The sequence below is a fragment of the Trichoderma virens genome (genome assembly GCF_000170995.1).
Source record: "Trichoderma virens Gv29-8 chromosome Unknown TRIVIscaffold_74, whole genome shotgun sequence".
NCBI lineage: Eukaryota > Fungi > Ascomycota > Sordariomycetes > Hypocreales > Hypocreaceae > Trichoderma > Trichoderma virens.
Genome location: NW_014013675.1, coordinates 131,252 through 147,304, shown reverse-complemented (window position 1 = coordinate 147,304; position 16,053 = coordinate 131,252). Strand labels below are relative to the sequence as shown.

General features: G+C 50.4%; 6 protein-coding genes across 6 annotated transcripts; 4 read left to right on the top strand and 2 right to left on the bottom strand.

Annotated features, from left to right (window-relative positions):
* Positions 1-435: 435 nt before the first annotated feature.
* TRIVIDRAFT_124943 (uncharacterized protein) lies at positions 436-1,935 on the top strand (the record flags this gene model as incomplete). Its single annotated transcript, XM_014099887.2, has 1 exon — positions 436-1,935. A coding segment is annotated over one exon (1,500 nt), but the record flags the coding sequence as incomplete, so codon positions are not given.
* Positions 1,936-2,338: 403 nt separating this feature from the next.
* On the top strand, positions 2,339-2,815 carry TRIVIDRAFT_153169 (uncharacterized protein; the record flags this gene model as incomplete). Its single annotated transcript, XM_014099886.1, has 1 exon — positions 2,339-2,815. One exon carries the CDS (start codon positions 2,339-2,341, stop codon positions 2,813-2,815), a length of 477 nt encoding a protein of 158 aa, XP_013955361.1.
* Positions 2,816-3,319: 504 nt separating this feature from the next.
* Positions 3,320-8,778, bottom strand: TRIVIDRAFT_153015 (uncharacterized protein; the record flags this gene model as incomplete). Its single annotated transcript, XM_014099885.1, has 5 exons — positions 3,320-4,234; positions 4,904-5,112; positions 6,160-6,788; positions 6,848-7,643; positions 7,728-8,778. 5 exons carry the CDS (start codon positions 8,776-8,778, stop codon positions 3,320-3,322), a joined length of 3,600 nt encoding a protein of 1,199 aa, XP_013955360.1.
* Positions 8,779-10,223: 1,445 nt separating this feature from the next.
* Positions 10,224-10,547, top strand: TRIVIDRAFT_223252 (uncharacterized protein; the record flags this gene model as incomplete). Its single annotated transcript, XM_014099884.1, has 1 exon — positions 10,224-10,547. One exon carries the CDS (start codon positions 10,224-10,226, stop codon positions 10,545-10,547), a length of 324 nt encoding a protein of 107 aa, XP_013955359.1.
* Positions 10,548-10,732: 185 nt separating this feature from the next.
* Positions 10,733-14,597, bottom strand: TRIVIDRAFT_213228 (uncharacterized protein; the record flags this gene model as incomplete). The annotated part of the gene is made up of 5 exons (XM_014099883.1): positions 10,733-11,449; positions 11,498-11,501; positions 11,583-12,083; positions 12,201-14,367; positions 14,426-14,597. 5 exons carry the CDS (start codon positions 14,556-14,558, stop codon positions 10,733-10,735), a joined length of 3,522 nt encoding a protein of 1,173 aa, XP_013955358.1.
* Positions 14,598-14,856: 259 nt separating this feature from the next.
* On the top strand, positions 14,857-15,939 carry TRIVIDRAFT_153134 (uncharacterized protein; the record flags this gene model as incomplete). Its single annotated transcript, XM_014099882.1, has 1 exon — positions 14,857-15,939. One exon carries the CDS (start codon positions 14,857-14,859, stop codon positions 15,937-15,939), a length of 1,083 nt encoding a protein of 360 aa, XP_013955357.1.
* Between the last annotated feature and the right edge of the window lie 114 nt (positions 15,940-16,053).

Genomic DNA, 16,053 nt, shown 5'->3' with positions numbered 1-16,053 from the left:
GACCACCAAGCAGACATTTACGACTTGTATACGGACGAACCGCCATCGCCATCAATTGCATCGCCGGCAGCACCAGTGGCAAGCGGTCAGCAGCTAAGACCAAGCAAATCAGCCGCCAATCTCAAACAAGATCCCGCTTCTGCTCCTCCTCCCTCCGTGGCTCTATCCGCCACCACAGTTCGCCCCCGGGAGACCAGTACGGAGGCGCTCCCTGCTCCCGCCAGCATCATGCCGTACGAGGATCTGCCTCCTCCGCCACCCTATCCGGGCCATTCTCCATCTCTAGCGGCGCCGGAACTGCCTCTGCGGCGTGCGCAAAGCTCTTCCGCGCTGTCTGCCGGGGCTCCGGCCGGAGGTCCGCCTTCGCCTGGCTTCTCGCCGCATCCGCAGCAGGCGGTCACTCTGCCTGTGGAAACGAAGCAGCAGGATTCAATCTGGAAGTCTGCTTTTGGAGAAGCTCAGTATTTTGCCTCGGGTCTCATTTCTCATCCTTCAGAGTCTACGCGTCACTACTCCATTATCCGGCATACCCGTGCATTGATCTGGTACTCTGGTCCTTCTACTTCAGTCTCCATCACAATCCTCTCGGATGAGCCTCTGCCCCCTACGAGAACCCTTTGGATGCAGCAAAAGGGCTACTCTGGTAACATGGGCATGGCTCTCAAGGCGTTAGCTGGCACGACCTCATCTTGGATTAATGTCACCCCTGCCCGCCGCGCCAACGTGGGCGACACATCCGAGGCAGACGAGCGCAGCCTCCAGCGTGATCTCAAGCGCTTCACCAAAAAGGCCTCAGGACGCCAAAAGAATCACGTCCCGCGAGAGACGCACATCGTGCGCATTCCCGCCACCGCGTCGGATGGGTACTTTCGCCTTGTTCTTTGCGCAGGGGCCGAAGCTGGCAAGAAGGTTCTGTGCGGGAGTCCAGTATTTCGCGTGGCGAGTACGTCTACCGATGTTAGTGTCGTGAGAGGTGCGAGTCTGAGTACGATGCCGCTAGAGATGGGCGTCAAGGTGGCCAGTACGATAGGGCAGGCCATGGCGAACAAGTATATCGGCGTGGCGAGCGCGGTGGTAAACAGTCAAGTGGGCAGCGTTGTGACGAATTCTACAGTGAAGAAGGCTGGCACAATGGCTTACCAAAGTTATCAGATAACTGGCATGGGGGATGCAGTGCAGGATAGCTGGCGGCGGCAGAGGGATCAGCAAGAAAGATATGATTCTCTGATGGTGAATGTACCGGTGATCCAAATGGTTGGTTCAGAGAGCGGTCCCGAGGCGCCGTTTCCTGTCAAATTCGATGGAAAGGTTGTTCGAGGTACGGGCAGATCAATTGCTGAACTGGGTATCCCGACGGCAAACTTGAGTGGCGTGTCGGATCAGGTCAAGGTTCGTATGGGAGGCGTGTTTGCTGCATGGGCTTGCATACAAACTCCAAAGAACAGTAATGATGATGCGAGTGGAGGACTGGACGATATGCTACCGACGGATTGGCTGGAAGCCGTCGTTACAATAGCGCCGTCCAGACACGCACCTCCTTCTGTTGCAATGAAGAACAGTGTCATGGTACACATCATTCATGACTTTGAGGGCATGCATTTTGTCGACGCCAAAGTCAAAGTCCTCCTCATGGGCTTTCTCCACCCCGCTGCCCATTCCAACACCCCACCAGAACATCTCGCAGGAGAACATTCTCAAGACGTTGTCAACACCCTTGCTAGTCTAGATCGCCCAGCCTGGGGCCCGCATGATACAGTTGCGATGATGAAGAGCGTGAAGAGCAGCCGAAGTCTTGGGGAGAAGCTGGATGACACGACGGGCAAGGTGGTGGCGCAGGTGGATAAGATACCCTTGCATTGGGCAGGAGTGAGGTCTGAGGCTGGTACGTTGCAGGATAAGGCGTATGGGAATGGAGGGATGTGGATTGTGAGATGATTCGAATTACTCTGTGTAAGTGGCTTATTGGTTATGTGATGTATTTCTAGGAGCATTTTTGTTTGAGGCGTTTAGCGGAATGGGATAGCTGGAGCTGGCACAGCGTGATATGCGCTCTAATAACTAATATTACTCATGATTAATACTCTAAGAGATCAGATAAACAATATGTCTATTAATGCACTCACTGGAATGCTCCTCGTCCGAATACTTGCTGAATCCGGCAATTTGGATTCGGCAAGAGTCGGTCGGCAAAGCCCCGGCTCGGCCCATCGTGCGCTACAGCTTCCGCATTCCATCCCGCTGAATAATTCTGCCACTGACTTCATCTCTCTCTGCCACCAAATCTCAGCAATTCAACCTCCTCTTACAAAACGAAGCAGAATCAGCGCCAATCGCAATCATGATCTGCTCTTCCTGCCGCTCCGCACTGCGTCTGCGCCTCCTCGCGTCCGTCTCGCGCCCTTCCCGCACGACAATTGCGCCTGTCGCAAACACCTTCAAGGCCACTGCCAGAGCCTCTCCCCAGCGCATTCGCTTCCTCTCCTCAACGACATCTCGCCCATTCTATGCTACGTCTCCTAAGAAATACTCTTCGCCTTCTTCAAATGAGCAGCTAGAAGAACAAGAGGCGGACATGTCACCGGCCGAAGCGTCGATTGCGGCTATCTTAGCTGCTAAGCTTAACCCCACGTCGCTTCTTGTTCAGGATATATCTGGTGGTTGTGGCAGCATGTATGCGATTGATATTACTTCGCCTGCGTTCAAGGGGCTCAATATGCTCAAGCAGCAGCGAATGGTCAATGCTGCTTTGGGGGATCTTGTCAAGGAATGGCATGGAGTGCAGATACGGACGAGGGTGCCGCCTGAGGATGAATGAAGACAAAATAGGGACAGATAGACATAACAACGATTCAATTGAAGAAGTAAAGATCTAATAATTTATTAGCTGGTAGGCAAGCGACGTCTTGCGAATGTGCCACCTAAAAGGAATGCATTTATCCGCAAATTTGTAATTGCTATGAACTCATCATTACATATGTAATAGTACAGCGAATTACCTACCCAACTATCTCAGTCAAATATAATAATAATAAAATCTCTACTTCTTTCACACTTCCTTCATTATACAATACAACGACATCACTCTTCTCAACACACAATTCGACGCTATCTTGCATCTTTGCCCCAAACCACGCACAAAGTCCATTTGTATTGCCATGTATAAGGAAGAGTTGCTTCGCCAAGACGTTGTAAACAAGACTCATGCTATTTAATGCACTATTCGATTCTCAGGCAAACACTTCTCATAAGAAATTGCTTATAAAGTTGAAATGCATAAGCAAAGGCTATCTGGCATGCACGATGTCTCAGTGCAGAGATATTAGCTCAGGGCTGACCACGTAAGGAAATGGTGTGCAAAGTATGAGAAACGTGGGAGCAGAGGTGAAGACCTGATCCAATTCCATAGGCTGATGCCACCACTTGAGGTGAACACAAGCCGCGCTCCATTATCAACCCATCGGCGTATGTTCCTTGCGTCGGAGCCATCATATGCACCGCGTCGTACAAGCAGCTCAACGAGCTTGTGATTCCCAGCCTGAGTAGCATACCAGATAGGGGTTCTGCCCTGTTTGTCTCTTGAATTCACATCCACTTTTTGAGTTCTAAGCAGAACCTTGGCCACACTGCACGAGGTGGCATATGTCAAAGGCGTCCGGCCTTTGTTATCTTTTGCGTCGATCTCGACTTCGGCGAAATCGAGTAGTGCCTTCACGAGAGACCTATCTCCAAGCCCCGTTGCATGAGATAGCGGTGTGCGCCCTTTCTTATCTCTTGTATTCGCACTGATTCTTCCCTTATGAAATAAAAGTTGTATAATAGACTTCTTCTTGTGTTTCATCGCATATAATAACGGCGTATATCCCTCGTTATCTTTTTTGTGGATGCCCACATTTTTACAATCCAATAAGACTCTGATAATAGATTCATCTCCTTTTTCTATTGCGTATCGTAGTGGCGTGCGTCTTTCAATATCCCTTGCATTAACGTCCGGCCTTCTAGAATCCAGTAATGCTTTCACGATAGATGAATCGCCGAGTTCTACTGCACGTAGCAGCGGCGTTCGTCCTTTATCATCCTTTGTGTTAACATCCACCATTTTGTAGCCAAGTAGCGTTTTCATAATTGGCACATATTTGAGTTCGATTATATACCGGAGTGGCGTCCATCCTTTGTCATCTTTTGTGTTAACGTCAACTTTTCCCGAGTCAAGCAGCGCTTTCACAATAGCTTCTTCCTTGTATTCCATTGCACGCGACAAAGGCGTGCGGCCATTATCATCCTTTTCGTCGGCACCAACGGTCTCAAATTCAAGTAAAACTTCAACTTGATCGAGATTTCTTCTCTCAACTGCGATATGCATCAATGTTCGCCCAGAGGCGTCTCGATAGCTTGTGTTGGCTCTGTAATTGAGAAGTAGTTTTGTGATTGACCTTCGTCCTCCGCGAATAGCCCAAACTAGCGCAGTGAACCCCGAATCGTCCGTAACCTCTAAATCAACATTACTGTCAAGAAGCAGCTGGACACATTCATCCGTCTCATCTGTCCTATGCCGGGTGAATCCAAGGTAACTGCAGCCAACAAGTCCTTGAACATATGTGCTCCCCAATTGTAACGATGTAACAGCTATCATAAGCGGTGTGCGGCCATTGTTATCTTTGACTTCTGCATCAGAATTGTTGTCAAGTAGCAATTTAGTAGACCTGGGCTTCCAGAATTCAGCAGTTAGGCCTAGCGGTGTGCGACCGTTATTATCTCTGGCCTCAATGTTGGCTTTCTTCGCAAGGAGCAACTCAATAGCCCCTGTTCTACCAAGCTTGGCAGCTCTGCATAGTGGCGTATGACCGTCGTTATTTTTGGTTTCGATCATGGCGTTATTGGTGAGTAGTAATTGAATAGCGCCAACCTGGTCCCAAGCAGCAGCCTCACTTAATGGTGTATTGCCGTATTGGTCCCCAGCTTCCACATTAGCGCCCTTTTCAATGAGCGACTGAATAATATTCGTGTAACCAGCTCGAGCAGCATATATCAAAGCGGTACCAGACAACCGCTCTGTTTGAGCCTCCAAAACGGCTCCTTTCTGGATGAGAAGTTCAACGATATCCCCGTGGTTTTCTCTAGTAGCCGAGATCAAGGGTGTATCGCCATCCAGACTTCCTTTGACCTCACAACCAGCCCCTTTCTCAATGAGGAGTTTGATGGCGTCATTATTCTGTTTTTCAATGGCTGTAAGTAAAGGAGTCATCTCATACCCATCTTGCTTGTCCAAGTTGACGCCCTGCTCAATTAGCCATTTAGTAGTATCATCATCACCTTCGCTGATGGTCATGGTTAAAGGTGTATACCTGTTCTCCATAATCGAGTTTATATAGTCGCCAGTATTGGTAAAAAGTCCTATGGTACCCTTGTCCCTTCCTTTTATCACCATAGTTAATGGCGTTTGGTTGTCGTCATCCATAGCTTGCATATTGGCGCCATTCTCAAGTAAATATCTGATAACATCTTCGTGTTTTCCAATAGTGGCCAACATCAATGGCGTTCGTTTTTTGCTATCCTTCGCTTCAATGCAAGCTCTTTTTTCAACAAGCCATGAAACGGCGTCCATGCGCCCGTTCATTGCAGCAATGGCCAGAGGTGTTTGGAAATGGTTGTCATTGGCCTCTGTATTTGCGCCTTTTTTGATGAGCAAATCGAAAACAGCCTTCTTCCCAAACTGGGCAGCCACATTTAATGATGTCCAACCAGAAGAATCTTTAGACTCTAGGCCGTACTTATGAAGGAGCCATTCAACTATTTTCTCATAGCCCCGCCTAGCAGCTATCAGCAACGGTGTCGAGCCATATTCCATATCTCTCGCTTCAAAATCGCTGGTTTCATCGTGGAGAAACTTGACGAGTTGAATATGCCCACTCCATGCAGCCCACCACATCGGCGTCCGAAGCAGCGAGTCTGTGCTATTCGGGCTGCTCCCCTTTACAGTTAGTTCTGCAGCTACCTGTCGCATGCCAAGGAAAGCCGCAACGTGCAATGCTGTCAACCGATCCGGAATGAACTCTGGACGAAAAGCTTCTTGTGAATGGCCATACAGGAGATCTTGGTACCATAATCTTCGGGTTTGGCCTTTTTCAAGGAATTCAATAACCCTAGAAGCTTCTAGACCACGATTTATAGCCTCATTTGCATGATAGGCCCAGAACTCAGCTGCGTAGCTGTAAAAGGGATTCTTTCCAATTCTCTTGTCGAGGTCCTCCTTTGATCGGCAAGATTTATCTCGGAAACCTGAAAAGGAGAGATATGTCATGCAAATTGTCATTAAATTTTCGTGGAAGTTGGTCATTGAACTGTGGGGTGATCGTTCAAAATATTCTTGCGCCGTGTAATGAACTAATTTGACAATGTCTCCCTCAACTATTACCAATGACGCACAGGATTCGGTGATGTGATCAACCGTCGGGATACTGTCTTTGTTTAGTTTGAATGCGCGGATATTAACAGCGAGGAGAGACTCAGATTTATTCGTATGGATAGCGATAGCGAGTGCTTCTTGAAGCTCCGTTAACTTCAGCTGCCGCTTGGCATTGACTATCCAAGAGATAATGAATAATCCGTCGGAAGACATATCTCCTTTCAGCTGTTGTATTCGTTCCATTGACTTGTCATAAGCCTGGTTCAATACGCTAGTCTTATCTTTTGACGATGAAGCATGTGGTAGATCTCTAAGCGCTTCCCGTAGCGCATCCGGTGATCTTTTGCCCATTAAAGCATTCATGTAGAGTTGGGCAAGGAGAAACCTAGGTGCAGAGATTAATATTTGAATCTGTTCAACGTCTTGCTAGTGCACAGTACTTACATTCCTCCGATGGCTGATTCAATAGCCACCCTGACTTCGCCCTGCAGAGTTGTATCATCGATTACAAATTGTGGTAGTCCGGACATGCGGGCATTGAGGAACAGGAAAACATCCTCCTGAGAGGGAGAAATGGCCTTAGATATGCTTCCTTTAAATACAGCCCCAATTGCCGAAATAGGCCTAGATGTCGCGAATAGGTTGAGCTTAGTCTTTGCTTGAATGGCAAACATCTCACGCAGAAACGTCGTACGGTCATCATCATCCCCTTCATCAAGAGCATCGATGAGAATATAGACCCTCGAAAAAGACTGAATAACATTCTCAAGGGCATTGGAAAGTTCACCGAGAAAAGGACGAGTTTTCGTAGGGCTGTGTCGATCGCGCAGCTGGTATAGCCCCTTGGGGAAAATCTTTGAACTCTGGGCGAGTTGTTTGACAAGACTTGCGAGCATATGCTCTGGTTTTTGATTCTGCTGTGTCTTGTAGTTGTAGTATAAGTAAGCGACCCCAACATTCTCTTGGTTAAAATTTTCCAGCAGATGGTTCACCAGAATGGCCATTTGAAATGTCTTTCCGGCTCCCGGATCGCCTTTGGAAAATAAAGTTTGTTTGGCTGTTGATATCCATCTTTGGACTTCTGTTGAATTTATGAACTCCTGTCCTGTATCCTGCTGGCATTTCCTGAAGTAATCGTTCTGCAGCAGATGGAAATCCAGAGATGTCAGCCAATCGAGAATTTCCTCTTGCTTCTTCTTGTCTTCTTTCCTTCCTGATGTTTCCATTAGCTCGAGCTTTTCTTCTGCGGTGATGAGGATATTATAATCGTGCCATCATGAAGAATGTCCAAATTTTAGACAAGCAGAATAAAGAAACCACTGACCCTCATTTATAACATCCCTGATGAGCTGCTCATCCTCAACATTGCTAGGTTGGATACAACCAAGTAGCTCCTTAGCATATGCCGCTGCTACCGCGGCAGCATACTCTTGCCAGGTTTTATTCTTATGTGAGTCGCAGTAGTCGCAGATACCACGAATGACCAAGCACGGGAAATTATTCATTAATCCGGCTGCCTCCATCTCAAAACAGAGAACATTTCCTCCCAGTGTGTCGTTTAGCTTATCTCGATATAAGCCATCCTCAACAACTTTATTCCCAGATGCGATAAGTCCATGATGCACACGTATCGGTTGATGATCTCTTTTCACAATCTTCGTTTGATCACAAAACTGGCACACCTCTCCACCTTCTTCCGGCCCTTCTTCAACTGCCTCCTCCTGGGATTTCTCGGCAATCCCGTCTGTTGGACCTTTGGCATCCATGAAAGGGCCATTGACGTGAGAATAATCTGCTCTAAAAAGCAAATCTCGAAGTGAATCAGACTCAAAGTACCCCTTCGGCAACATTGGGTACTTTTCCTTGAGTTCTTCAAGGAAGCGAGGGATCTTCGATCCCTCCAGCTCATATTCCGTCTCAAGTTTAGCCAAGGCAGTTAGCAAAGAATTTGGCGGATTACTCAACGCTCCGGTTCTCTCAAATATACCATTTGTCGCTTTACCAAAATCCCACTGGACTACGCCAGGATATTGGCCACCCGGGGTACTGACGACCACATCGCCAAGTCTCACTTTTGAGGGGACACCCCCACCAATGCCAACCAAAAGCCCGATTTTGATGGAAGGAAATGACCCGATCATGAGTGTCGCAACATTGGTCGCAGAACCGTTACCAGATCGTCCCTTAGGCAGACAGGCTATAACAACATTGTGAGGGCCGATTGAGCCGAGCGTGTAGGTGTTTGTGTCATTCGAAGGCTTATGCAGGTTCGGGTGTATTTCGTCTAACATGGCCGTAGCTGCCGTCTGTTCCTTTGGCAAAGCGCAAATCCATCCCACTCTATAGTCAGTATGAGATCTTTTTACAGATGTCATAATTGGACAGTAGCAGATTGTAACCTCTGGCTTGAGCGGGTAGGCTGAGGGAGCACAAGGGAGGGCAAAATTGCATCTTCCTGTTCATAAATTACGTACAAGTTTTTACCTCTATAGGTCTCCGAAGAATAGAAATATGCGTTATATGATTGTCCAATTTATGTTAATGAGGAGTGGGGGGACTTGGTAGGGCATCAATGAGGCTGAACTTGTCCTCATGCCGGCTGGGCACCAACAAAAGAGCCGCAACAAGATCGACGATAAGGCGTATTGACCCCGTGATATATTCATTGATACCTTATTGGACCAGCTTTGGCCAATTATATGTGATGCTTTGAGAGTGAAACCACTCTTAATATCGCATTAGGCAGTCATATGCCCTCATAGCATGTATTAACCATCGGCAATTACCCGAACACATTGAATTAGTTTTAACCAAGTGCAGATATAGTTTAGTGATCTGGTAAATAGATGAAACATTCTGTAGCGCCTCCTGGTCCATTGGTCTGAGGCTTGTCTTTATCTTGAGAACCATATTTCATGGTGCGCCCACCAAAGCCCTGCAAGAAGCATTGAGAGAAAATTAAAAACTGGATTACACCATTTATATACCTCAATGGGAATTGTATGATATTATCGTACAAGAACTGCTATCATTCTCCCATGAGAGATCAAGAAATTATTCCAGCGAAATAGCGAAATAACATCTTGACCTGTGAACAAGACTTAAACGATGCCGATAGTATTCAAAATGAAGGGGGCCGGTTGGACAGAAGCATAGAGCCCGCCCGTACACATGGTTACGTTATAACTCTCGAATGCCTCGTCAATCCTGATTGCATTATCCGTTGCTGTAATGCTCGCTCGGTATATGTGAGGCAGACAACAGCTTAGGTAGATGCCAGAGAGACTTTGACGCGGCTGACCAGTTGCAAGATCGCCGAAGCGCGAACTGTAGCAAGCCTACAATCTTCAAAATGATGTGTCTAGCTGATCCATCAGAGCTTAGCCTATCTCGCCATCTTATGGGTGTAGCTGAGAATAGTCAGGCTGGGCAATAGGCGCAGCCTGATACTGGCTGGCTGCAAAGTTGTCCGCCATGACAAATGCCTGTAATGCCATAGGTACGACCAAAGTATAGGTCGCCGTAGCTGAAGGGAGCTTAGGCTCCTCATCTGACACCATGGTACCATGCATAGTGACATTGGAAGATTGTATTTCTTGCAGACTATTAAGCCTCACGATGACGGGCTATTCTACTTGAACCCCAATTGGAATAGATGGCACAACATATAAGCCACACAGTGCAGTAAGTTGTTAGCTCATTAAAGTATAGTCTCCTCAATAGTTTGCATGCATAATTCCAGAGAGATCGGACCAGTTGGCAGCACCCAATGCCATACACAGAATCTTTGTTATTCATCAGCCCAGAAGGTGACGTAAAAATGGTAAAACTACATGAAATTATCGAATCGGTAGCTGCAGACGACATCAATGTCATCGACGTCAATTCCGAGAGCGGTCTCTGCATAGCAGCATGGGATCTCGAAGCCGACTTCATCTTCTGGGTAAGCGGAGACGGCAGCGTTTGGGGCGCTCACGGTTATTCTGGACATCAAAAATTCCCTTGGACCAAGTTCCTTGGACCAAGGTCCTTATTGCGCCAGCCTGGTCTGCTCACCGCTCTGCTCGACTGCGCGTCGTTTGATAAGAACACAGAAGCGAGAAGAGATTGGCACTGCCACGGTTTGACATTAACGGCAGGCTGAAATTCGCCTCATAACGGGACACGGATCGAGACTTAGAGTCTATGGCATTGTGGACGCTCGACATATTCTCTCCACCAGTGGGAGCTCGAATGGATGGAAACCTAGATATTTGTATGATGGAATTGGGACTTCCATTGTTCAACCAAAAGGTTCTGGTTTGAGCAGGTCCGGATGATTGTTACAATTCATGAGAAGCGGAATAAAAGAACACGACCAGACCGGTAGCCCAAAGCAAGGACTTTGCCGGATGAAGCTATGCAGAATGGCCGATACTCTGTGGGCAGCCAAAGAGCCCGCTCGCCGTCGTTCAGGATCCAGCTGTTGTCTGAGCTGATGCGCATACCTGGCAATATGCCTTCGAGGAGGGCGTTGTTATTTTGCATTGAGTGACTGGTGTCGCCGAAAGATGGTGCTCGGGGGTCGTAGACAACAGAGTCGATTCGGAGCCTAGCCGGGTCCCATAATATGCGATGGCCCTCGCCGTCATAGCCCTCAGGCGTCTGCAAATGGCCCGTCGCCGCATTCCACACCTGTGCCGTGCCGTCGGTGAATCCCAATGCCACATGCCTGCCGTCGGGCGAGAATGCCACAGACCTAATGGAGTAGCCGTCGGGCGAGAATGCCCAAGGCCCGGTGTAGTGGCCGTCGTCCCCGAGCGCCCTTATACAGCTCAGACACCCTCCCGTCACCGCATCCCAAAGCCGGACCGTGCCGTCGTGTGACCCTGATACTACTTGCCTGCCATCGGGTGAGAACCCTACCGTGTGGACAAGGCGGTCGTGGCCTTTAAGCGTCTTTAAACACTTGCCCGTCGCCGCATCCCATATTCGGACTGTACGGTTAGTGAACCCCGTTACCACCTGCCTGCTGTCAGGCGAAAAGGCTATAGACATAACCCCATACTTAAGCGTCCATAAACACTCGCCTGTTTCTGTATCCCATATCCGTACTGGGCTGTTGGATTCTGATGCTATATGCCGGCTGTTGGGCGAGAACGCTACTGATTTGATCTCCCAGCAGCCGTGATGATCGTACTTCAATGTCCTTAGACACCTGCCCGTCGCTGCATCCCACACCCGGACCATGCCGTCGTCTGACCCCGATGCCGCTCGCCTCTCGTCGGGCGAGAGCGTCACCGAGTTGACCGGGCCACTGTGGCTTTCAAGCGTCATTTGGTGGCGGGTTGTTATATCCCACAACCATACCCTGTTATCCTCCGATCCCGATGCCAACTGCCTACCGTCAGGCGAGAACGCTACCGACCTGACGATGCGTCGACCGTGGCCCTGTAGGGTCTGCAGGCACCGGCCCGTCGCTGTATCCCACACCCGGACTGTACCGTCGCTGGATCCCGATGCTATTTGCCTCCCATCGGGCGAGAATGCTACCGACGTGATCTCTTTGCTGTGGCTGTCGAGCGTCTGCAGGCACCCGCCCGTCGCCGCATCCCACACACGTATTGTGCGGTCGCTGGATGCCGTTGCCACCTGCTTACCGTCTGACGAGAAGACCACAGACATAACCCCATAGCAGCCTCTGGGTATCCAAAAAGAGTCGTATGTTGTCGCATCACATATCTGTAAGCCTCTGTCTGATCCCAATGCTAGCTGCGTAGCGTCTGGCGAGAATGCTACCAACCTAACACTGTCATACACAGGGTATTTATAGCCCGTAAGCATTGTTAAACACTCGCCCGTCACTGCATTCCATATATGTATGCCGTTGCTGGACTCTGATACTATCTGCCTGCCGTCAGACGAGAACGCCACAGACCTTACATCGCGGCCCTCGAGTGTCCTTAAACACCCACCCGTCGCCGCATCCCACACCCGTATCCCCCCAGACACCGATGCCAACTGCCTACCGCTGGGCGAGAACACCACCAAGTAGACGCAGCCATCGCTGTGGCGCCCGAGGGTCCTTAGATTCTCACCAGTTGCCGCATCCCAGAGCCGGACTGTGCCGTCCCTGGACCCCGATGCCAACTGCCTGCCGTCGGGCGAGAACGCTACCGACTTGACCCCGTCGCTGTGGCCGTCGAGCGTTTGCAGGCATGCGCTCCAGTCCTCTTCCATCAACGGCATCGTCAGCATCCACTCTGGCTCCTCTTTCCGAAACAAATTCCTCACCACGCTTGATATCGGACTAAAAACGAGCGCCGAGACATAGACTTGGAGCGGGGCTGCCTCAATTCCCGTTTTGTGGTATCGTATGAACCTCCACGCATCGTGCGCTAGCTTTGCTAGATCAGACTCCCTTGAGCCTTGCTCATCCTGAAGGTCGACCCGTAGCATAGATAAAAGCTGCGCTGCGGCCACAATCCCTGCCCCTATGTTTCTGAGGAGACTGAGGGCTTCGAGCCAGTGTAGAAAGTGCTGGGCCAAGAACCTGTGAACCAATCCGCCATCCTGGAGGTAGTGATTGTTTATTCTTGACATCACATTGCGAAGATGATCAGCCCAGTACACGCACCCGTATTGGACCGGCCCCAATGGATCGGGATCAGGGGCCTTGACCCTATCGATGGAGAACCCCGGCGACGGCAAGTTGTAGATGTTCCGCCTGAGTCTCCTCGACATCATTTGCACTGATCGTGTCGCGATCATGTTATGCTCAATATCGTGGCCGTGCGGAAGGATCTTGTCCAATACCTTCTTCATGAGAAAGTCTTTCGCCGACTGATGCACAAAGTGGATGATCCCCTCTCTCAGAGTCAAGAAAGAGCCGCATAGTTCGATAATCTCCCGCAACGAGCCAGCGTCGTCAGGGAAGTCACCCGGTGACTCGACAAGAGATAATATCTCGGTCAAAGCGACTGGCCGGTACACGACCGATGCGACGGCAAGAACCTGCCGGCACAGCTCTGCGTCGCGTGAGCTGAATATCTGTTCCGCCATCCGTACGTACAGCGCATCAAGTCCGGACGGGAATTCTGTGAGGAAGTCATTGAGCATCCCAACCGTGTGCCACTTGCGAACTTTCGGGTCACTTAGCTCTTGGCAGACCAAGGCCACCCACAGAAACGTGCCGTCGGCGTTGGATGCCAAGTACTGTTGAACGGTCTTCCTTGTTTCCTCATCGTACTTCTTCGACCGCTCCAGCTGCTCCACCTTATATCCGATGTATGTGTCCACGGCGGCTGAAATAGCCTGCGTGTTCAGCTCCAAGCAGAGCGGCACTTTTAGGGTGGCGGCGCTCAGCCCGTCGTCGATGCTGGGCCAGTTGCGGCTGGACACGAGTACTCTAGCTCGTGACGATGAGAGTCTCACGATCAGCCAAAGGAGCTCGCTGAATCCCGTCTGGCACTCGTCTAGACCGTCCACGATCAGGTATGGCGTTTGTACGCCAGGTTCCTGCAGTAGAGAGAGAAGCATGTTGCACAGCGTATCCCAGCCGTTGACCTCTCGCAACAGTTTCTCGTCGACATGACCATACCTATCTCGCACCCGTGCAGCCAGAGTTGGTTGCCGAACTAGGAGCAGGTACATGAGGCCCTTTAATACCGCCATTGCACTATTAAGGCGGGCATCGGTCGCCTGGCAGAAGAAGTAGGCAATGTGGTCCTCCACGGCCTTCTCCAGTTCGTCGATGATGCCGCAGAGCAACATGGTTTTGCCCTTGCCGGGGTCGCCTTTGATCCACAGGAGCTGGGTCTCCTCGCCGTCGCGCCATTGCTGAAAGTCGTCGTGGTCGAGGATCCATCGATACGAGTCAACAAGTAAGCCGCCCTTTTGCCGCACGATGCGCGTTTTGTCGCCGCGAGGATCAGTTGTTCGCAGCGCGCGGAGGAGTTCGTCGTCTCCGTCGTTTCCGTGACTTTCTGCGCCTTCCGAACTGTCAGCCTTGTGTTGGAGGAGAAACTTGAGACGAGCTCTTACCGATGTAGACGTCCCCCCGGACGTTGAAAGATCCCGGGCCGGTGTGCTGGATGCCCTGCCCATGAAACTCGGCCCGTCCAAGCGTCTCCGTCCGGCAGGCCCCGCTGTTGTCGTTCCGCTGATCCACCGACATGAGAGAAGAGGTTCGACTCGTGCTAGTGCTAGGAGGGAGACTCCCGTCGTCTTCAGGCTGGTCGCGTCGTGGACTATGAAGACGGCAGTTTCAGGCGGCGAAATCGCAATGGTGAGGCACATTTGGTCTATGCATGCAGAGCTTGTCGATTGTTCCGACAGCCTTGTCCCATGTATAGGCACCCGACTTTGGGCTGAGCGGCATGCCCCACACGGCTGTTGATTGATGTACATCTCATGCGCTTCACACAGCAAGGCCGTGTTATCGGCACATACGAGTAGGACAGTAAACTATCACTATGAAACCAAAATTCTCGGGTCGAAAGACTCACAATGCCTACACCGTCGCTGTGGTGTGCGCCATGAGCTTTGAAATGAGCGCTGTTCGCTTTATGCTAGACCAAGAACACCACCGCTTGCCGGCAAAACCAGGAGACTCCAATATGTACACCCTCGGCGATCTCCACGGCCACAACGTCGTCCTCGCCTGCCTACCCGGCCAGCAGGGGAAGGGCGCCGCTGCAACCGTTGCCACCAATATGTCCCGTACGTTCCCGTCCATCAAATGGCGTTTCCTTGTGGGCATTGGGGGTGGAGTTCCTAGTGACAAGAACGACATCCGTTTGGGGGACGTGGTCGTTAGCATGCCTGAAGGAATGCATGGCGGCGTTGTCCAGTATGATATGGGGAAGGATACGGATGCCAGCTTCCTTTTGAAGGGCTTCTTGTGGCCGCCGCCTCCCTTGCTGAGGAGCGCCGTCGAGCAGATGCGATCTGACCACTTGGTCTTCGACAACAAGATCCAGGAGTACTTGTCTGCCATGGTCCATAAGTGGCCGCGGCTTACCATTTATAACCGTCCATCACAGCCTGATGTCTTGTACTGCGAGGATTACCGGCATCCAACCGGTGCCCTTTCCTGTGCTGACTGCGACCCATCTCAGACAATCGACAGGATGGCGCGCCAGTTTGAGTGTCCCATGATCCACTACGGGCTGATTGCGTCGGGCGATCGCGTCCTGAAAAGCGCAATGAAGAGAAGTGAAATCGTTCAGAGTCTGGGAAACGTGCTCTGTCTCGAGATGGAAGCGGCTGGTATAATGAGCGAATTCCCGTGCATTATCATCCGTGGCATCTCGGACTACGCCGACTCGCATAAAAACGATAGTTGGCAGCATTTTGCAGCTGCAGCGGCAGCTGTTTGCACCAAGGAGCTCTTGTCTTATGTCGATGCAGACCCTGCATCGGTTGAACACGCTCCATCAAGCACAGCAACCTCGCAAAGAGACGAAGCGACTAGAGGCCATGTCTTTCATGGTCGGGGTGTGCAACATACTGGCTCGGGAAGTTTCTCAATTGGGGGGAATTTGAATATTCGCTGAGTGCGGAAGCAGATGCGGTGCCTTACAGGGTGGTTCGTGGCAGATCTTGAAGTCAAATGATATGGATGGATGTATTAATGAATCGGAAGCATTGTTTAGAACACTAGGTACTTT